The sequence below is a fragment of the Thalia democratica genome, chromosome 5 (assembly GCF_965202585.1).
Source record: "Thalia democratica chromosome 5, ktThaDemo2.hap1.1, whole genome shotgun sequence".
Lineage (NCBI taxonomy): Eukaryota > Metazoa > Chordata > Thaliacea > Salpida > Salpidae > Thalia > Thalia democratica.
The window spans coordinates 55,234,722-55,257,906 of NC_139169.1; the positions used below are offsets into that span (position 1 = coordinate 55,234,722).

Sequence of the window (23,185 nt, forward strand, 5' to 3'; positions counted from 1 at the left end):
ACATAAATCAACACGTTCTAAAAAATTATAGGTATAATGTTTGTTTTCTTCAAAGCAATTCTGATTTTAAAAACGAATAAATCTTTTTGTAATAAAAACAAATGCTCGTTTTAAATGGCCTCCGTTATTGATTTGCTTATACTAGTTTAGTTTTAATTTAGTTAGTAATTTTTATTACTCAAATTTAATTACGAGCTTTAAAAAAACAAGTGTGAACTAACGGTTTTAAAAACTAAATAATTTATTATTTCTATAAACAAAACTGTTTTGTAATAAAAAGAACTAGAAAAGTTACTTATTTTTTATTTTGATGTTTGAGTTTATGCTTTGCTTAGAAAAGCTTTTTTTATTTATTCAAGATTATAACTGTATCTTGAATCCGATCTCCAAAAAAAAAAAACAATTAGTAAAAAAACACACTATTTAATAACTTCATGTTATAATGATAGCAATAGAAAGTAACTTAAGTTTTTTTTGTCACTTTGAAATTTTTATGCTTCTAAGTTTAATACATGTAAACAACTAAACTTTATACTTAATTAGTTTTCTTAATCAGATTATAAACTAGTTCCTTTTTTTAAAAACATTGTTTTGTTTATTAATTCTTTTAACATTTTGTTTTAAAAATATACGCTAAACGAACCTTTATTTAAATGAAACTTAAAAAAATAAATAAAACCAAAAAATTATCATGTGATACTTTATAAATAGTATTCGAGTCATTATTAAGCTAAGAAATTACATTTAGAACAAAAATTGGTGAGATGTTAGTCATTTTCGTTTTACAATCGAATATGTTTTTTTCTAATTTGCTAATTTAGATTTTTTCACACTTTAATAAAATTTAGAATAAAACAATTTTGATTGTAATCAGTTGTGTTGTGTTGCATTAAAAAAATAATACCATTACTTTGTAACAAAGTAGTTTTAAGACAAAAGTTTCTACAAGTTTTTATACGTTTATATCTCTAATCAATCAAACTACATTTTAAAATTGCAGTGGCTGGTAGATCTATCTTTATAATATTATAAAAAGATCCAGTTTAGAAAACGTCTCGAGAACAATTTTCAACTTATGTTTGTTTTTTTCGACCGTGCTTTACACGACATTACCGTGCGAAAGCTAAAAAACTATGTATCAAATGACTATAAGAAATCAAATTAAATATTATATTAAATCAATTCGAATCTCAAGCTAAACCGATTTAGTCTTTTTAGTTGAGTTATAATCTTAAAAACTTAATAAAACTTCTACATAAAAACTTAATAATACTTTAATTAAATTTTGTTTTATTCAAACTATTATTCAAAAGAATTAAATGTTTCGCTTATAATCAAAATTAAAGTCTCTACTAACAAATCTTACCAATTCTATATTTTTAAAACCATAAGTACAACTTGTTTTAATATCAAAACGGTTCTTATAATAAGAAAAAATTGTTTAGTAAAAACTAAAATCTTACCAAAATTGCAACTTTTTTATAAACTAATATTTTAAATAATTTACAAATTTGTAAATATTAAAGTCTATCTGTAGAAAATCTAATATTTAAACAAAGTTTGCTTTTTTGTATAATTTTTAAGCTTAACAGTTTAAGGTTTAATTCTTAATAAGCACATTTGAAAAATTAATAATAAATAATGAAATAAAATAAAAAATTGTAAACTTAACCTGATCTTAAAAAATTGAAGTTTTATTTAAGCTAAACTATACTTACTAGTATTTATTAATAATTTTTACCTCTTTTCTAAAATTATATATTTTTTGTAGTTTTAGATGCTTCACACTTAGAACACTTAATTCTTATGAAAGTTGTTTTTGACTTTTTTATAAATTATATAAGTCAAGCCAATTATCACAGAAAATTAAAATAATGTTTGTAAAACTAACTTTATTTATTTTGTTTTAAATATCTTTAAGGTATTAAAAAACTAATTTTATGAAAATTATATGAAAATTTTAGAAGAGTTTAAAAAGTTTTTAAAGAAGTTTTTTTTTTGTGTTTTCACAAAAATTAATTAATTTTCGCTCAAAGAATCATCAGTGCATCAAAAAATCTAAAATAATGTAAAAATCATAAAAAGAAAAATTATAGGTCATATTTTCAAAATATTTAAGGTTCATAATTTCAATACTTTTTTTTCTTAAAACATGGACTTCTTCTTAAAAACACATTTTAAATTGAATCGTGCGTTTGTATAACACAAGTTTTTATAACTAAAAGCATACAACTACAGTGATTTAAATAGTAAACTGTAAAAAAGTCTACATAATATAATGTAAAGACATATATGTAGTTTTATTGTGGTCAGAAAAAGGTTGTGGACTTTGAAAAAAATTATAACTGCTCATCGAAAAAGTCAGTTTTCGCATTACTTTATTTTCAAGCAACATTTGTTTCAAATATCAAATTAGTATTGTAATTCACAATGCATTAATTAGTGTTTACATAATTCTGTTTGCTCATTAAACGACTGTTGACTTTTTCGTTCCTAAAAAAACTAAATCATTAAAAAAAACTTTGAATCAAAAGTCTTAATGAGTCTACGACCAGAAAGCTTTTTGACAGTGCAGTCGGTTCAAGTAAATTGCAACCGATAAGAAAAACAAAATATCAAGTTGCAGCTAAATGAAGTGAGAAGGGAAAATAAAGACTTGAAAGAGTAATACTAAATTGCCTTTAAATTGCTGCTGATATGGGAAGGCGGTGAGGTTTGAAGCGACTACAATCAAACTTATGTTTACGGGATGCCCCTTTGATGTGTGCTGTTAATTGCAAAAATGTCCTCGACGAATTACGAAGTCTTTTTTAATGAAATCAAAAATAAAACTGTGCACTCAGAAAACTTTTTAAGCATTTAAATTGGGTTGTTGAACATTAAAAATTAGTGTATCGAGTGAGATCTGCAGTTTATGTTACAAAAATTGTATGTTTATTTTCGTTTTGTTAACTTTTTTTACACTTTTGTCTTGAGGTTTAAAGTTTAACATCGAAGTACTGACATTTTAGTTATAATTTAATTAGTTAATCATACAAAGAGTTTTTTTTAAATACTTATACCTTAAGTTTTGTTATAAATTTTGCCAACGTTTAAATAACAAAATCAACTTAATAAGTAATAAATAAAATTTAGCAATTTTCGTTCAATACAAAAACTACAAAACTATTAAATTTTAAGCACTAAACCATTATTTATTGACAATTTGCTATGTTTCAAAAGGTTGTCAAACTATAAAACATATGAATTTATAACTTTCATTGATTTTTTAAAATTACTACAAGTAAATACTAAAACTTAATTAAATGCTATGTTTAATCAAGGTGTTAGATGACATCTTGTTTGTAAATAAGTTTACGCATTCGTTCATAAGTTATAATTGTTCAAGCGAAAATTTGCTCTGGCATGAAAAGTTTTTTAAGCTTTGATATTATTGTAATTAGGTAAAAGTAGTTTTTTATTAACCTATATGAAGTTTAGTATTTTATTATAAATTGCACTATTGAAATTTTATTATTATTATTATTAATTATGTTTAGTACAACTAAAACTCATATCTTAGAGTTTCTCGTTAACTATTTTTGAAATTAATTTAGCCCTACTTATGTTAGCCTTTTTTTAATTTTTGAAGTAATTTTTAAATTACTTTCTAAATTAATTTCAAGATTTAAAACTTCAATATTTTAGTGTTTCTTTTTTTTTCTTTTTCAATATTATTCTAATAAAATAAGTTAGAATATTTTTAAAAAATATTGTGTTTTTTAATTGTTACCGTAATTCTGTGTTCATTATGAAAAAAAGTCAGAGATTGTTTTCAAACTGTTTAGTAATATATATTAGTTTGTTTTAAAGGTGTTTGTTAACTTTTTAAACGACTACTTTTGGTCAATGATTTATTTTTTTTAGTAGGCAAGTTAATCAATTTATAACCAATCTCTGAGCAATTTGAGCTGCTGCAATCCTAAAACTTTTTAATTCTAAATGTGCTATTTCTAATTTAATAGAAATTCTCAAGTTAAAATTTCGTGATTACTTAGCGAGTGAAAACCCTTTTTTTTTAAATTATTTACTGTTCTAACAATTTATAAGTTACAAAACATATAACTTTAATTAAGATAAACACAAAGAAATGCGACTTTATAAATATTTTTTGTGTTATCATATTAAGATTTAGCTACTACTTTAAAAAAGCTTTGCATTTAAAGTAACAAATAATAAAAATCATTTAATAATAGCTACTAAACTGTTTAAGTTATTAAAATATTATTTATTTTTATATTACCCTTAACATAGAAATATCTTATAGTCATTAATGTTATTGTCTACCAAATTTCAAGAAAATATTTTTTAGATTTTTTTTTATTTTATAACTTTACAACTTTTGTTAAAGTCATACAGCAGTTAGATTTATATTTCTAACTCAATAACTATAACCTCAACTATACTAAAGTATTTTTTAATTTAAATTTTAAACTAATAATTTTTAGAAAAAAAATTTTTTAATTAGCCTACAAAAGTTTTATTAAATTTTTATAGGTTTTTATTTAAAAACAACAAAAAAGTATTCAAAGGTTTACATTTTTATTTTTCTATCCATATGAAAAAACAATTTTTTATTTAAAAAGAATTATATTTATAGTTTATAAATTTTACTGCTAAATATAGTTAAACAATTTATATAATTTTAGGCTTTATTAATTTAGGAATGCTATCAATTTAATTATCTCTATAGTGCTTTTTGATTATTAATAGTTCTGAAGCAAAAAAAAAAACTTTTCTTTAAATGCACAAAAAGTTTAATAAATGTTTGTTTATAATTAGAATTAAACAGGCTTAATTTAAATACGTAAGGTATTAAAACAGTATTTTATTACATTAGCACACTTTTTACGTTTAAAATAAAAAAATCTACATCAAAACACATTACACATACATAATAGTTTGAAATTTTCGTTGTTGTTTCTACAATTAGAGTAAACAACGTTATTTTTGTTTTAATTGTTTCGTCATATGCAATCTAAAATCCATTAAAAAAATTAAACCATTGTTTGAAACAAATGTTTCATTTTTAATGTAGTAAACTTACAATAAGGTTGTTTCTTAGCAAATGATAAACAATAAAACTATAACATTATACCCTTTTGTAATTAAAAATTACTTAGTACAAAAAAGTTTTACAAATTAATTATGTTTACCACAATAAAAAAAAACAGAAAAATATATTTGTTTAAAATCGAATTAAATATGTCGGATTGTTTATTGAAACTAAAACAAAAAAACACTTGGATTTAGTATATCTTTGTTTAAAGGCTTCAAACTTTTGAACCACGAGAAAATCTGCTTCTGTTAAATATCAATAAAATATTTAAAACACTTATCTGATTGGCTTTTGTTTATGATTCTAGAAAATTTTCTCACACTATTTAAAAATTTATAACATCTATCAAAACGCTATTATACTTTTTTTTCTTAATTAAATCAAAAATTAACACTATTTGAGTATAAATTCATAACTTTTGATAAAATGACTAAACCCTTTTGACAAAAAAACTTGATTATACTTGTAAAATCTAAAAATCTAACTTTCCTTTATTGAAAGTTTTGTTTTAATTAAAATGGAGAGGTGAAATTTTATACTTTTTTGTACTTTTTTCAAATAGAAATTTAAATAAGTTCGACCTTCAAAAACCTAATTAAGAATTTTGAAAAATGAATTTTTCTGTTTCGAACCTTATTAAAAAGTTTTTTTATATTTTAAAACACAACCTTTTTTAAATGTTTACTTTAGATTTTAAATCAAAGTGTTTCAAAACTCTTATTAAAAAATTGATGAAACTGCATTTTACGGTCTACTTCTGAAATTTTTTGACACTTGCACGTAAACAAATGCTGTGCACATTTTGAAATTCTCAAACAACAATGCTTATTTTAACATCGATGTACGGTTATTCATGATGTAATAACGTGAAATTAAAGTGATTCACCTGAAGTTCTCATAATAAAACAACCGTTTTTTTCTGCTTGATTCTTTGAGAAAGTTTAATGCATTAAATACACAAGTGATTTTATACTTTAGTAGTAATACTTGTAACCTATGCTTAAATCAACGTTAGGTAGCACGGTGCTTTAATTAACTTATATGAATATAAACCAATATGTTGTATTGTTGTATAAAAAACTCTGGTGCTTTAAGTATAAATGAACAAGACTAGTTCATATAGGTAATTTCAAAATTTTATAAATTTATTAAACATTTTAAGAATAGCATTGGTAAAGTATATTTTTGAATTTTTTAAGCTAGAATTTTTTTTTGTTTTTTTTTTTTGATTATTAGATTTATATATAAAAACAGAATATATTTTTTTCTTTTATGATTATTTTATACTTCTATGATAAAGACTTTTAAAGTAGTTTACTTTCACAACTATGGGCTCTCATTTTTAAATTATTATAACTTTTTGCTATTTTACGGCTTCCATTTACAAGGTATTTACTATACAAAATTTTTATGTTTTGCAACTGTATACTTTTAAGTTATTCATAAAAGTTTGTTTTAAATACAAACTAAATTATATAACACTTTACAATTTTTCTAATAGGTTCGTATAAACAATATTATTTTACAGCCATACAAAAAAACATATTTTAAAATTTCTAAGTTTGATAATAACTTACAACTTTTTAGATATTTAGTTAAGTTTTTATTTAATTGATTGTTACTTTTTTTAAAATTAGAGACTTGTTAGGCAATTACTTTTAAAATTTTAGTTGTTTGATACTTTTGTTAAGCTTTTATTTGAACATCTTTTAAATTTAGGTTAAAAGCTTTTTTTTTCAATCTAGAACTTCTTAATACTAAAAAAAAATTCAAAGATTTATTAAAAAGAGAAAATTCTTTTAAGACACTATAACTGCTTGCATAAAAAAGAAAGTAAATAGAAACACGGGAAAAAGTTTACAGCGTAAGTGAAAATAGAAAGTAATTCTAGGATTTTAACCATATTTCGCTCGTTTACTAGCTAAATTTATACGTTTATTCAAGTTTATTTTTTACTTATTTTATTCGTCAACAAAGTTCATTAGAATTTTTTTCTTTTAAAAAATAAACTATCGATAAAATATTGTTTTTAGTCGAGATATAAAGAAACAAAAAACATTTTTTAAATTTAATTTTTGAAGAGTAGAAGCACGCATAGTTAGAATTTAAAAATAAGTTTTACTATTTTTTTTTAAACACATATAAAAATCCATGTTACTAATTATGAAACCACGTGTACGACAAATAACAGTAGAAAGTTGTGCAGTTCACGAGACACTTGCGCTCATTAACGTGATTGATTGATGCTAATGAGAATTTCACCGGCTATCAGTTGTATTTTTATTTAGATAAAGCTTGTCCGACGGGCCAAAGGGTTAAGAAAACAAGAATTTGAACATTTTAATTACCAGCATACTTTTGCGGTGTACTTTTCATAGTGCTAAATATTTTTTTAAACAAAGTAAATTTACATCGTACAGCAGATATAAAATGTTTAGCTCTGTCATAAAGAAACTTCAACTTTTTTTCGTTTTACTCGCATTTGTTTCCTGTAGCGAGAGCTATTGGTGGTAAGTTAGTGTTTTAATAGATAGAACAAAGAAAAATATATACTATACATAGTTTTTAATTTTAATTAATAAATTATTAAGCTATCACGATTTATAATTTAAAAAAGTATTTTGTTATAAAAAGTAACAATCTAACACATTATCAAATATTTTAAAACATTAATAATACAAAATAGTTATAAACTGGTCAAAAATTAGTTACTTAAATAATTGTCAACTTTTATTTTTTAAATTTTTTAGTACTTTTTTGGTTTTTTTCCACCTGCTGTTAATTAGTATTAATACTGAATAAAAACTGTTAAAAAATTTGCTTGTACCATCTAATTTCACGTCAAAAAAATTCATCGAATAAAATAAAATAAACTTGTCGAAGTATCTTCGTTTTTGAAATTTAATTTGAAACTCCTTAAAGTTTGATAAAATTTTATCTAAGGTCGATGGCATCTTCTTCGCTGAATGAGGCGGCTATGCAGCAAGTTCCTGATTGCAATCTCCTGTCCTCGCTGACCAGAAACCAGAAAGCTCTCTGTATTAAGTACGGCAGCATGATGAAGTACGTGGGAGAGGGAGCAGGGATGGCGATCAAGGAGTGCCAGAAGAGCTTCACCAACCACCGGTGGAACTGCACCACTTCCAAGCAGGGCTCCGTTTTCGGCGACATCGTAAAAACTGGTAAGAATGGAAATAAATAAGTTTTAAGATATTTCTTTTAGTTAACAACATTAAAAGTATCGTATTTTTAATTTTTCAAGCTTTTATTGTTTTTAGTTCAAAGTTGTAGCAAGTGGATAAAATTTTAAATAAAAAGAAACTAAATACCGGAGTACACTTAAGCTGTTTTAAGCTAATATCTTAAACAGGCTTTTAATTTTCACAATGCTTCAAAAAACAAACTGTTAAATTTAATGAAATTGTGTGTGGTCTCATTTACTTAAGAAGACAACTTGTTCAAATTACTTTTTGAAAATATCTTATTTTATCATTTTAATTTAGTAAAAATAACTTGACTTCTGAAAAAAAAAAAAGAAAATCAATCTCATTTGTTATGGCAAGGCTGTTAATAAATCAAAATAAGCTCAACTTTTAACCTTTATTGTTTTATTAAAGCGTTGATTAGCTTTGAGTGCATCAAAAACTTCTGTTGTTGCATTTTAAAATTTTTGTTTCACATAGTCAGCAGAAAAATTCTTTGAATCTTGCATAAGTGTAGTTTAACGATCTTTAATTCAAAGTTTAAAAGTCGACGAACTTTGATATTTTTTGATTGACACGTACCCTTGACACTGTGAGCAAAAATGAGTACTTGAAAGGAAAGTCACAAATAAACAGAAATAAGAAAAGTGGATGTGTCATTTTTTTAAATCGTGAAATTATCTTTGTGAAAAATTGAAATATCCCTGAGGCCTAAAGGCTAGTATTGTGTAGTAAATAAGGTAAAGTTGTATTACATTTGATTTATTTTATATTAAACCGTCATTTCGATCTCGTAGGTAAAATTAAACTTTGAATACAAGCACTAAATTTAAACCACCGTACATGATCAATAAAAAGTACTAAAAAGAGTACAAAATACGTGATTCGTTTTATAAAAAAATTTATAACATTTTCTTTTTTTTGTTTACAAAATAAACGTTTTCGGAAGTACATCAGTATATTTTTTAATTAGTTTACGTTGGAATTAGGTGTTTTGTTTAAAATTTGATTTAAAACAAATGTTGTACGAAATAAATTTCAGGTTTGGTTATTAAATAATTTGAAAAAATTCAATCTGAAAATGTATTTTTGTATAAAAATAGATTGTTTAACTTCAAAAATGTAAAACTTGTATATTTTAGTAGTTTTTAACAATTTTAAAAGATTATACGGGGAAAAGAAAGAAATTGTTTGAAAATTTTGAATATAGTTTATAAAATTTTATTTTAAACATTACTTAAAGTTTTTTAGTAATAAATTATTTGCATAAAATGATATATGTTTTTAAATATTTTTTCTTTATTAAGCTGCTTCAATATTTTTTAGGCAACTTTTTTTCAAAGTAAATAAGTAATCATTTAATTAGTATTTTACAGTTTTACAATATTTTACAATTTTACAAAATTGATAATAAATATATTTTTTAGTTTTTGTCTATTTATATTTAGTTTTTCTCTTCTTTTTTTTTTTTGCTTTGTTTGCTACAGATTTAATACCATAGACTTCATAAATATTCACATTATTCAAAGTTTAGAAATTTGGTTTAAATTATTTTCAAACTTCTTAAATGTTTAATGACCATAATTACTGTTTTAAATTTTTATTACTTTTTACGTGTATGTTTTATATTTATGTTTTTAGAGGTTTTTTTATTTATTTTAGGTAGTTTTTATTGTTAAGAGTTGTTTTTACATAAAAAAAATTATATAACATTTTAAAACAGAACTTTAAGTTTTGATATAAATTTCTGCTTGTTTTTCTATGATATATCTTTTAAAAACATTTAGAGCTATTTACTTATGAAAATATATAGTACGTATTTTAATATGCTACACGTTTGAAACTATATTTTTACCTTTTTTATACATATAAATAATTGTAGATTAAAAATAATACTACCAACAGCTTGGGAACTTCAATAATATAAATAAAAGATAGTCACATGACAACTACTTTTTTTATATATGTATTTTCAATGTATCAGTTAAACTGACATTAAAGTTTAACATCCTTTTAACAGAATATCTGATTTTTACTTTTTTATTACAACTTATATTTTATTAAACTTATATTTAATTTAAAGTTTAAACTGAATTTCAAAAAGTTAAAATATTTAACTTACTTAAAAACTAGTTTTTTTAAACAACAATAAGTTTTGTGGTTGATTTTAGGATATTAGTCTTCATACACTTTTAAGTTTGTCAACATAGAGGTAGCTAATTTGGCATAACTGTGATGTATACAAGTTTATGATTCAAGATAAAATAGTTTTTTGTTAAATTTCATAACATTTATTTCTAAACAGACTTAGTTTTGATAGTTTAATATTTGATTTTTTTCATTTTGCAAATTTAGGTAAAGTTTAGTAGCTATTTTTCAATTACATAAAGCTCTGTTTTTACTACCAAATTTTATTTTTTTATGTTATCTTTGTTTTTTAAATGTATAAATTTTAATGAAAAAAAGTTATTTATAGCATTTAATTTTTGAAGTATTAAGTTAAGCTTTATAGATAAAAAATAGTTTATCATTTTTTTAAATGTAGTTCAAAAGTGTTAAAATTATTTTTAGAAAAAGGTCTTTAGGTATATTTTTTTAAATAAAGTTTTAATTCAGTTTTTAACTAGTATGCTTTTAAAACTAATTTTTACTGAAGCTTTTCTGTATTCCAGGTTCTAAGGAAACAGCTTTCATTTCAGCGATTTCAGCTGCAGGCGTCGTAGTGGCGGTCGGTCGAGCTTGTAAAATGGACCAGGTGACCATGTGCGGGTGTGGCAACGACCAAAGACCGAATGGACTTAATGCAAGATGGGTTACTACTTTTCTTTATTATTATTTTCTTTTAATTGATGATTTTTTGAGTCTTCGTCTAGATTTTAGACAAAAATTAAACTTAGTTGTAAGGTTAAAAGTTATTTTGGTAAAACTGTAGTAATTTCATAAATTAACATAAATTAAGCATTAGTTTTAAATGGTGTAAGAAATATTTACTTAAGTGTAAGTACTAGTAGCATCAACATATAAGTTCGTTTCAGTCTTTTGAATGACAATTATACTATACTTTTTACAGAAATTTTTTTTTTTCAATGTGATTTTCTTTTTATAAATTTCTAAAAAGATTTCGTTAGTCAGCAGTATGCTAATTATGCATATTTATTCATTTTTTAAAACACTAAAAATGTTTTAACTTTTTGATCAAAGTACAGTTTTTAATTTTATCTCATTCAACTTTTAAATATCGATTATATAGTAATCAATCCATTAATGTGATCTGTTGAACTTTAACTTGCCTATCAAGGATTAAGATGAACTTTTTGGAGTTTAAACAGATAAGAGCCTAATTAGTTTTATAAGTTATTTAATTATATGCTTTTCTAAAGCGTGAACCTGTAAACAACAGTGTGCACAATCTTTTTTTTTTCTCTTTCACTCAAAATATTTTAAACGATATAATCAAAAAACAAAATGCATACTACAAATTTATCCTTATTCTTAACTGCAAAAAGTTAAACATAATATTGACTAACTACAACAAATAACTAACTGCATATTGAACAATAAAGTGTTCACTTAAACTACTTATTATTAATTTACTTTAAAATTTTTTTAATATTAAAGAAAAAAATAAATATACGCTATTTAATTTATTAGACTTGAATAACTTGAACGTTTTTTCAAAACCACTACTTTTTTGATTTAAATAGCAATGGGGAGGATGCGGTGATAACACAGAATTCGCATACGGGTTCGCTCGTGAGTTTGTAGACGCGAAAGAAAGGGACAATTTGCGAGCAAGGAGTAACAGGGAACGAGCGAAGAAACAGATGAACCTGCATAATAATGAAGCTGGAAGACTGGTTTGTACTATTTTAATGATTATAAATTTTGAGATTAACTTTTATTTCCAAATGACTTTTTGATTTTTCAAGTTTTTGTATGTTGTAAGGTACTTTGCTTATACATTATTTTGATCGAGTTTTTGCTTTAATAAATTATCCTAATAAAAATAGTTACTATTTTTGTCACAGACACTGTTTTAGTATTTTACGATTGCAACAACAACAAAACAACAGAAACTTTCTTTTGTTTATATTGAAAACTTTTTCAATTAAAACTATAAAAGTGCAAGCACTATTTTACAAAGGAAGTACATATTGGCCAAAAAAATCATTTCTTAAAAGCTCTGCTCTGATGTCAAAATATTTTACAAGAGAATCAAAAATTTAAATAAACGTAAATATTTATGCAAATGTCAGCGAGTATGTTAAATATGTCTGTTTTTTTACGAAAAAGTTAATTTGTTTTGATTATCAACTAATAGTTAAAATCAGCAGGTTTTAAAAAAATTAAACGGCTGTTTTCATTTGAAATTGGAGATAAAAGTTTAAACCGGACTTACAACAAAGAAAATGTTTTTAATCCAATTTTACGAGACAAAAGCTCGTCGCAGTAAAGCTCTATTACTTAACAACTCGCGCCAACTTTTATTTCAAAATTAAAATTTAAGTTAAATCTCAGAGCGGACACAGACTTTATTTGTGGCGTTTTATCTTATTGATAAAAATAATCAAGATTTTGGGTGCATTTTAAACAAATAAGAAAAGATTTTAATTTTATCAAAAAGCAATCTTGCTTCAAAATGTTTTATAAAATTTTATAAATTAAAACTTTTAGACAAATCTTTAACTGAAAGCCTTGATGAAGTTAAAATAAAAACACGACTTTAAATTTATTTAAAATAAAGTAAAAACATTTTTTAATACAAAACTTTTTTTAAATGTACTTTTTTTTTACCATTACCTAACTGTTGTCTCTGGTAACCTCTTATTTGTAAATTCTTATACTTTAAAGTATATATACACTAGTTTTACTTTATTTTCATATTAAAAACAAACTTATTTAAAAAGTTTTGAATTATTTTCAAGCCATACAACATAAAAACATAAAAAAGTAACTTTATGTAAACAAATACACAAAAAGATAGTTTTATTTTTATCAAAAAGTATATTTAAAACATTAAACAGTAGCCTAAAAAGAATATGTTGTATAGATTTTACTTTGATAACCTAACAAGCAATTTTTATATCATTACCTGTTTAAATTTTATTTTTATTCATGCACTTATCTTAAATTTGGATAACTGTAATATACTACTATTTTAAAAAGTTGTGTTATTTGTTGTATATTCTTTTTTAATTTATGTGTAGTTAAACTCATAAAAACAAACCTTTGTTATGTTTAATGTAAGTTATTTTAAAGTTACTATGTTTTTTGAATAATTATTGCTCGAAAAACAAATATGAAGTGCAAAGTTTTGTGAAACTTAAATGTTTATGAACTTTAATATTAAATTAAGCTTAAATAAGAATACACTTTATAAGAAAAATAATAATAAATTTAAAACAGAAAAACTTGTTACAATTTATTCTTAAGTGTTTTGTAAACAACTATCACAATAAATTTTCTTATAAAGTATTATTATATGCATAGTCATAATTGTCCAAATCATTTGATGATTATAAATTAGAACAATCAAACTGTTTTTTAGGAGATGAAAAACTTTTATTTTTATCTTTTGATAAAACTAAAAGCATCATTAGTATAAAAAGATGTCTAGTTTTACTTCAATTTTTCACAAACTTTGCCTAAAATAGTTTTTAATTTCTAAAATAGTTTAAAATAAAAAAGTTTTGTCTGTTAATTAAAACACAAATTTCCATTAAAACTTATCTGGTTGAGTTAAACATGCTATATAACTTTAACATAGGTGTAGGAAATTTTCTAGAAAAGTTCTTTTGTGCGCCTAACTTGTAGAAAATGTCTACAAAGGCCGCTTAAATTTAAATAAATGTGTTTTAAACTTTGAAAATTAAACTATGAAAGAAGTTGTAATTATAAAATCATTTTATAAGCACTATTGTTAGTTAAAAAATAAAAATAAGACAAAACATTTGTAACTGTAATCTGAATGTTTCAATATTTATGATTAACAATTTTTTAGATTAGAGAATAGTATAAATAAAATGCTTATTTATTGCCACAAATTTTTGATAACTGATAAAAACATGAAATAAAAATTTAAACAAAACAGCTAGCGATCACATCAACACAATTGTCGTGCAAATGCCACGGAACTTCTGGATCTTGCAACCTTAAGACATGCTGGAATGAGATGCCAACTTTTGACAAAATAAGCAAAAAAATCAAAGAACATTATGACCAAGTATATTTTTAATTGGTAACAAATAAAAAATGAATGTTTGTTATGTCTTGCTTTGCTCAAAAATCGATAGTGTTAAAGAATATTTTATTCAGTTTAAAACTTTATAAAATACATAAGCTTATTAAGCAAAATAAAACTTTGAGTTCTACAAATATGAGATGTTTATCTTTTTTCTTCCATAAGCATTAACAATTGTCAAAAAAATAATTGTTATTTACTTACAACTAGGCAAAAGAAGTATCTTACCAACGAAGAGGAAACCAGTTTAGACCGCTTTACCACCACGGCAAAGTGGGATCCAAAACATTAGTTTATTTAGAATCAAGCCCGGATTACTGCATAGGTAGCAAAAAAATGGGAGTCTTAGGTACTTCTGGACGTAGTTGTAACGAAACATCAAACGGTAACGACTCCTGTTCAAACATATGCTGTGGAAGAGAGTACAAGTTTGTTATTAGTGTTTTGATAACTGTCAATTTAAAAAATGCATAACGTTTATTTTTTTAAGGTTCTGAGCTTTCGACTTAATTTTAACTTTATATTTTCGTTTTATCAACATGAATCATATTTATAAAAATATATTGTTATCAAATTTCGATACACAAAAGAAGAGAATAAATTAATTCAATTGAAATTATATAAAATACAGTAATTTAGATATAAAAAACTCAAAAATTATTGCTTTAACAGAAGTACAACGACAGTGGAGAAGAAAGAATGTAACTGCAAATTCAAGTGGTGTTGTGAAGTTAAATGCGATATTTGTACAGAAACTACAACAAAATCTATTTGCTCATAAAACTTTGTTTATATTACTTGCATTACTTTTTGTTTCCTTTTAGGCATTTATTAAAAAAGGTTGTGGTAAAATTAGACTATTTTAAAGTAGTCTTTGAATTAGAAGGAGTGTTGAAAAAATCGACTGAAAACTTTAAGTTTTATTGTTTGCTACCTCTTTTTGTACAAATAGTATAAAAATTTACAAGTGTAAAAAAAAAAACAGTTTTTTAAAGCTCTGGTATACTTTTTTGTTTTAATTTAGTTTTTTTCAAGTTCTTTTAAAAGTCTCTTTAATTTTTTTGTAAAAAAGTTCTGGTCGATAGTATATTTAATTTTTATGTATTAAGTGATTTGTAGATTTTTTTTTTGCTGCTTACAAGTTGTTGTTTAATGGCAGTAAATATATTTTTTTAAATATTAAGATAACTTTTACTTATTTTTATAGAGTTTTGTATGCTCACTAATACTTTTAAACGAGCTGATCCAAACACTGTGTAACTAAAATATGATGCAATTTATTGCATTCAGTCAAAAAAAATTGTCAATTATTTATTTTTAAAAATAGCTAAGTTACTCCTTTTGTAACGATCGTTTTACTTTCATTTTTACTTGTGTTTTATATAAATAATAAACCAACACTGCTGTTTCACTTTAATTTGATTAGTATCTTACTTTTTCAAAAAAGTTTAAAATAATTTGTTCAATTTAAAATTAATTAGTAAGTTTTAATCATTAGTTCATAGATTTAAAATAAATAAATCTTCTTAAATAGCTATTTAATTAAAAGTTAAAATAATAAAATTTTTAAATGCAGTTAGTAGCAAAGTTCTGCATAAATCATTTTTATGTTTTTTAATATTTTTTATGATAAATCAACAAATTCACAGCTTGGATGACTTAAGTTTATAAATATATTAACATTTCCTAAATTGTTCTTTTTACATAATTTTTTTTAGATAACATCGTACTATTACTCGTAAATTTTGTGTTTCGACTAAAATAAATTCTTGATAAATGCCTAGACAAAAGTTTTTTTTTAGTTTTAAGTCTATTTTTAGTTTTATTTCATTTATTCAATCTGATCAATTCATTCATACGAGTAAAAAAGGGTCAAAAAGATTTAATAATCACCAGATTTAAAAACAATTTTAATAACAGATTTAAAACAGATGTAAAAAGTAAAAAAACAGTTTCTGTTAAACACTGAAATTATATAATAATAATAAAACAACTATTTAATGATAACTTAGCTAATGTTTTTAAATATTTTATTCTAAAATACTTATTAGAAGGTAGTTTTTTGTAAACTTTAGTTTTAGATAAGTATGTTTTATACTAATAATTTTTTCTTAAATTTTAAACCAATACTTAACAACATTCTAGTATTAAAAGTCCTCTTAAAAAGTCAAAAAAGAACAATTTATCTTGTTAAAAAGGTTTTCAATTCTATATACTCGGTTTACCTCGATGTTATAGAACATAAAGAAAAAAAATTGCAATGTTTTTAAAAATATAAGTTAAACAGTTTTTTAAAAACTAAAATGTTTAAAATATTAAACTTGACAAAAAATTAAAATTTTAAAATTCTACTTATTATATTTAACACTTTAACGATGTTTTAACTTAATACTTTAAAATAATTTCTTTAATTTTTTTTTTTTTTTTTAGGTTTACTTGCAGTTTTTCTAAATATTTAGATTTTAACTTGTTTTATAGGTATACTAAGTTTTTAAGATTCTTTAAACTTTTGAAAAACAATAATAATGTTTAAATTTTAGAGTTTTAACCTTTTAAGCTTATAAGTTTTAAAGTTAATGTTGTTGTTTGGATTAATGAATAACATAAAATAATTTTATATACCAAAAGTATGAATTGTATATATAGTATACAATAAAAACTACAAAAATGAGTATAAATTACACTTATTTGAACAAGATTTTAAACAAAGTAAATAATAAAATAGTAGTATATTTATCAAACATCTATAAATTCATTTTAAATACAGCTTTTTACTGTACATTTTGTAATTATTTCTAAGGTATTTGTTTATTTTGTTATCCTATTTATTATAATTATTGTTAAAATTTTCCTGTATAAACTTCAACAATAGTTATTTTTTAAGTTACCAATATTTTATGTGACATCTGGTGCCTTTATCAAATTGGCATACTTAAAGTAATTTTTCCCCGAATTTTTTGTTTTCTTATGTGTTGCATTTCTTCTTACATTTAACAACTTACACTCAGAATTTTTTCATATACTTGTTAGATATTGGTAAATTTAATGTCTATTTTAAAGTCTTTGAGATATTTTTAAATAGTTAACAGATATTTTTTGTAACAATGTTACAGTTTTTTTTACATTGTTTTATTTTTGATCAGGTACTCATTGTACTAATTGAATTACAAAATGTATACTTTAAATGTGTATTTATAAATTTGATTAGTTTTCCTAGTATTGCATTTGTTTTCGGTTTTCTAAATAAATATAGTTATTTAAACCTTATTTGTTGCTTTTGTATACTGAAAATTTTTTTAAGTTTGTTGGGGGTACTCTGCATTACAAACTTTGCTATTATAAGTTATTGAACGACAAAAAAAGACGCTAAAAATATTTGGTACTAGGACCTAGTGCACGAAAGACCTTTCGGTTATCGAGTCGCACACCACGGATACTTTATTACGTCTTGTCCAAGAAAGTAAAAAATTATAAACATTTATTGCAACTAAATTAAGCTTTATAAAACCTTTTTGTTATTTTTGGTAAAAAATATAACTTTTTTACATTTATCATCACAATGTCAGTTGAAATAACTTTTATAGTCTTAGATTATTATAGTTATTTAGATCTTATTTTTTATTCCAATTAATCAACAACTTATTTTAAGGCTATTTTATTTAGTGTAAATTTAATAACCAAAAATAAACAAAATGTTTTAAATGTAAAACGTAAATTAATAATCTCTCAGTAAGTTTTTAGAATTAACTTGTATTTCCAACAAAAAATTATATTTTTTAATAGTTAGAATAGTTTACAAGATTTTTATATTAGGCAGATTTAAAAGGATTTGAGGTTATGCTTCTAATAAAATTAAGTTGCTTTTTTCCACAAATGGAGCGATTATAATTTGTTTTATTTTTTACAAATACTTTAAAGAATTTATTCTTAAAAATTTAAATTCATTTCAAATGGTTCTGAATTTAAAAGCAGGTCAATTTCATAAAAAACTAGTAAAAATTATAAAATACTTTATTTTGAATGAACTTATAAGTGTTAGCTTTTTTATGCAACTGTAAGCTTTTTTAGTTACATTTACCCAACACTTTTTTTACGACATAACTTATAAGTATATGCGTTTAACTAGAACTTTTTTTTTTTATTATATATAAGATACTTGTAGTGTTACTTTTACAATTTAAAAGTTATGAGATTATTTTAATTTTGAAGGTTTTTACTTATCTTACAACTTGTTTTTAAGTTCAAATTCCAAAGTTTTAAGAAGACTTAAATTGCTTTTTAGCTAAGCGTAATTGTTTGATTAAAGCAAATATTTATTTGAAATGGTGTTGTTTATCTAATAAAATGCTGTATTTACTTTTCATATCTTAGGTCTGACAATTTTCATTGTTAACAAGGTCAACATTTCCAACGGTTTGTGAAAATAACATAACAGTTCGTCGATTTTATGACAGTCTGGTAGATAAAAATATGTACAAACAGATAAATAAACAAATTCGCTATTGTGCAACAAGATTAACCTAATTATCTACTGATTAAAAAATTATTTAAGTAGTTAACAACAACTTACTTTATTAAACCAACAATTTAAGCTGTTAAGTATTGTAAAGAACTTGACTTTGTTAATACGAAGGTTTAACTTAAAATATAGTTTTATTGTTAAAAATAATATATTTAAGACTTTGAAAAATACTATTTCAAAAAATTGGTTTTCTTTTTTTTTTGTAAATAACACCTTTCTATCTAAATACTAACTGATAAAGTTTTTTTTTGTTTATTTCTTCAAAAAACTTACGATATGATTAAAATAGCATTTATAACAAGCTAACACTCTAAACTAAATACTCGCTAAATATTCTGCTTTATTTCATAAGCATCGAATGTAAATCAAACCTAAACGCTAGTATGCAATACTTATATAAATACATTTTAGGAATAAAAGCTACACTGTTTGTCTTATTAATTTTTTGTATAAGTTTGTAACATTGTCTGAGACTATTAAACAAATTACAGAAAAATTATAATAAACTAGAACTACAAAATTAGTTTATAATAAACTTGACAGATTTATCTTAAGTTTTAGATAAATGGAAAACTGTTAGCTCTTTAAATATTATCTAAGTAGAGCAGAGTGTCAAAGCAGCTTTCAACAAGTTAATAAACTTTAAATCATAAAACTTAGCCTATTAACTTAACATTTATCGATAATCTAATCAATACTTTTTTTTGACCCAAGCTGTGCAAAAGATATCAGATTAAAAACTTTAACTAGAACTATGAATAAGTAAAATATTTTAGATCTAGAATAGCTACACATTTAAGATGTAAACAATGAGATGTTTATAAAATAAAGTTATACAAATAATGTGTTATTTTATAGTTGTATGTTTTTGTAAAATTTTTATTGTTGTTATTACTTTAAGTGTTTTTTACTCATTTTAATTCTTTTTTCTATTATTTTCTATTTAGAAAATATTTAAAAACAAACTATACGCTAAATTAAAAATTGCATAACAGTTTCACAAAAAATCACTAACAGTAATTCTAACTACATGCTAACTATTTTATATACTTATTTTGATGTATAAGTGAAAACAACTTAGTTTTGATCTTGCAACATTTAACACAGAAAGTTATTTAAGCCGTTATTAGGATCCCTATGCCATCAGGCTACGCTATTCCCATTGTGGTACCATATTTTATATTTACTGAATAGTTTTTAATCAATTTAACCAGTCAACGTTGTTTTTAGTCGGGGTTAAATCTAATAAATTCAATAATACCAAATCTCTGTTATTTTTTTATACTAGAGTTTTGTATTCAAGAGTTTTTTTTCTACCTTTGTTTAAGTTTGTCTATATTCCCTTACTTTATTTTATGTTTAGTGTTTGTTCGTAAAACTTTTTTCAATTCTTAATTTATTGAAAAAATAAACTTAGTCTGCGAAATTTTTTATAAACATAAATTAATAAGTTAATGTAAAAAACTCTCGCTCACTTAGTGTTTTGACCTTGTTCTAATCTTTAACTATATATTATATATTTATATCCATCTTTATTTTGAGTAACTGTGAAAAGTAGAGATTCTTCAAAAATGTTTTTTAACTACGATTTTTGTTAGACATATGTTTCACTAGCTAAGAAAATAAGCTAGTTCGACAGTCACTTTTATTAAAGTAAAAACAAAATCACAAGTAAAAACGTGTATGTCTATGACGTTCATATTGTTGTTGTGATGACACCAGACTTTTTCTTCGTAAATTTTATTTTATCTTGTGAACTTCTGCTATCTTTAACAATATTACGTCATAAGTTTAATCAGTTTACAGTAGACACTTACTTAAAATAACAGTTTAAAAAGTATTGCCAATTACTAAAAACCTATTCTATTCTTCTTTATTCAAGCTAAATATTGGATTAATTTTCCAATCTCATAGTTTCTATATTATAAAGACTACAGCCGTGTTTAAAATCAAAGTTATGTTTTTCTGTTCTAAAATACCTTAATTAACTAAATATCTATTTGGATATTTGGATAGGTTAGTTTTGCATCTTTAAATAAACTTTTTTATTAATAAAGCCCTCAAGGTGGGCTCAGTGTGAAAAATTTAATTTATTAAGTTAAATAACTTAATTCTATATATATATATATATACATTTATATTTTTCAATTTTAGTTGAAACGTCACAATGTGTTTTTTTGTGGGATTCTTTAAAAATCTTACTTTGTTCTTTATTTCGTTCTGAGGAGATACACAAAGCATTGAAACTTAGTAAACAATTTGAATTTTTTTTTTATATTATAAATGTATATATATATTGTTTTTGTTTAAATTTATTTTGTATCACTGTACTTTATTTCATGTTCAGTGATTATTTATGAAACCTTTATTAGTTTTAAATTTGTTTAAAATTTCAAGAGCTAAAATTTTTTTTTGTAACTAAGTTAATAACATTAATCAATAAATTAATATGTATGATGCTTACTTAGTATTGTGACCTAATTTTTGATCTTAAGCTCTATATAAAGTCATTTTAGGTTGAAAATTTTCATACTTGGAAAAATGATTTTTTTTTCAATTTTTATAACCTTTTTAATAAATTTCTATAATGAAGTCTATTTTAAAAATCAATTGTTAATCGTTTTATTTGATTAAGAATTATTTTAACGACTGATAATCACTTAAATTTAATATAAGAGCGAACGTTGTATTTTTTGTACTAAACTGCAAAGATAAAATCTAATTTGTCTTTTTTAAATATTTTTGTTCAGAACTTTGTATTGGTTAATTTAAAGCAAATAAAAATACTAAAGTTATATTGATTACAATTGTAACTCAAAGTGTATATAATAACATTACACTACATTTCCTAAAATCATGTTTTAAATAAAATAGTTTTAATTGTATTTTACTTGAGATAACTCAGTTTAGATAAATTCTTATTATCTTGTTTGTGGGTAGATATCAAATATGTACAAAGGGACATTTTTTACGAAGACACTTTTGCACGGGTTAAATTTTTTAAAGTTTATTTAATTTTTCTACAATTTTTTTTAACTTAAAATTTTATTTTTTTTATCACTGTTACCCCTAGTTTTCGGTCAGCAACTTTTTTTTCTTTTTTTTATTAATTGTTTTCATTTTTAATAATTTCAATTAGCAATTATTTGTTTTTTATTTTTACTATCACATTTACGCCTAACCCTGACACCCGGTCGGTAACATTTTTTTTAGTGATAATTTTCATTAGTTATTTCTACTACCACTGTTACCCCTAACCCTACCTTCGGTCGGTAATTTATTTTATTCTTTTTTTATTAAAATATTTTTTAGTTCTTTTTTTACTTTCGAGTAAAAATGACCCTTCGTTAAAAATTTTTTTTGTGCAAAAATGTCTTCGTCCATAAGTGTCCATTCGTGCATTTTGACACTTAATGCACAGTGTCTTCGTGGAAACTTGACCTGTTCCCCTTGTTTGTATACATAAATATATAACGAAAAAATTATACATGCTTTTTTCTAATTTAGGATTATTTTTACAGACTACATAGTGATATTTTACAGGGTTGCCACTCGTTTTTTCAAAATTTTTTCCAGGTTTTTCAAATTTCTTCCAGGTTCTTAAAAGTACACATTTTTGGGTTTTTTTAGTTCTAAGATAAAATTAAGGTAAAAAACAATGTTAAATATTATAAAAAGATTGAAAAGATACTGTAAAGCTACTTAAAATTTGTTTTTTAATAAAAAATTTTTTGGTGACAACAAAAATTTTTTGTTTATATGATAATTTTTTTGAGTCGAACCGAAATTTTACTACTGAACATGTTGAAATTCTTAAAAATTCCAGGTTTTTTGTTCAAAATTCCAGGTTTTTCCGAGTTATTTTCGCCTAAATTGTCAAATTCCAGGTAAAGTGGCAACCCTGTATTTTAGCATATTAGTTATTATTTATTAATAAACTAAAATACTTAAATTTTATTGGCAGCAAAACTTCGTCTGTATAAAACAGTATTTCTGTATACAAACGTTAGTTGATTAGTATTTATTAAAAGTATCATAAGTTATAAACTTATTCCAGAACATACAACATATTCCAGAAGTTTTAAATTATTTTAGTATGAAATCTAGCATTTAAGTGGCTA

General features: G+C 23.1%; 1 protein-coding gene across 1 annotated transcript; it reads left to right on the forward strand.

Moving 5' to 3' along the window:
• Positions 1-8,045: 8,045 nt before the first annotated feature.
• Positions 8,046-15,323, forward strand: LOC145836642 (protein Wnt-5a-like). Its single transcript, XM_082944429.1, has 6 exons — positions 8,046-8,280; positions 10,974-11,113; positions 12,006-12,158; positions 14,393-14,524; positions 14,753-14,970; positions 15,218-15,323. The coding sequence occupies exons 1-6, from the start codon at positions 8,046-8,048 to the stop codon at positions 15,321-15,323; spliced, it is 984 nt and encodes a 327-aa protein (XP_082800555.1).
• Positions 15,324-23,185: the final 7,862 nt, after the last annotated feature.

Coding starts and splice junctions, on each gene's coding strand:
- LOC145836642 (XM_082944429.1), top strand. CDS start 8,046: ATGGCATCTTCTTCGCTGAATGAGGCGGCTATGCAGCAAGTTCCTGAT. Junction 11,114..12,005: donor ATGGACTTAATGCAAGATGG/GTTACTACTTTT, acceptor TGATTTAAATAG/CAATGGGGAGGATGCGGTGA. Junction 14,525..14,752: donor TCAAAGAACATTATGACCAA/GTATATTTTTAA, acceptor ACTTACAACTAG/GCAAAAGAAGTATCTTACCA.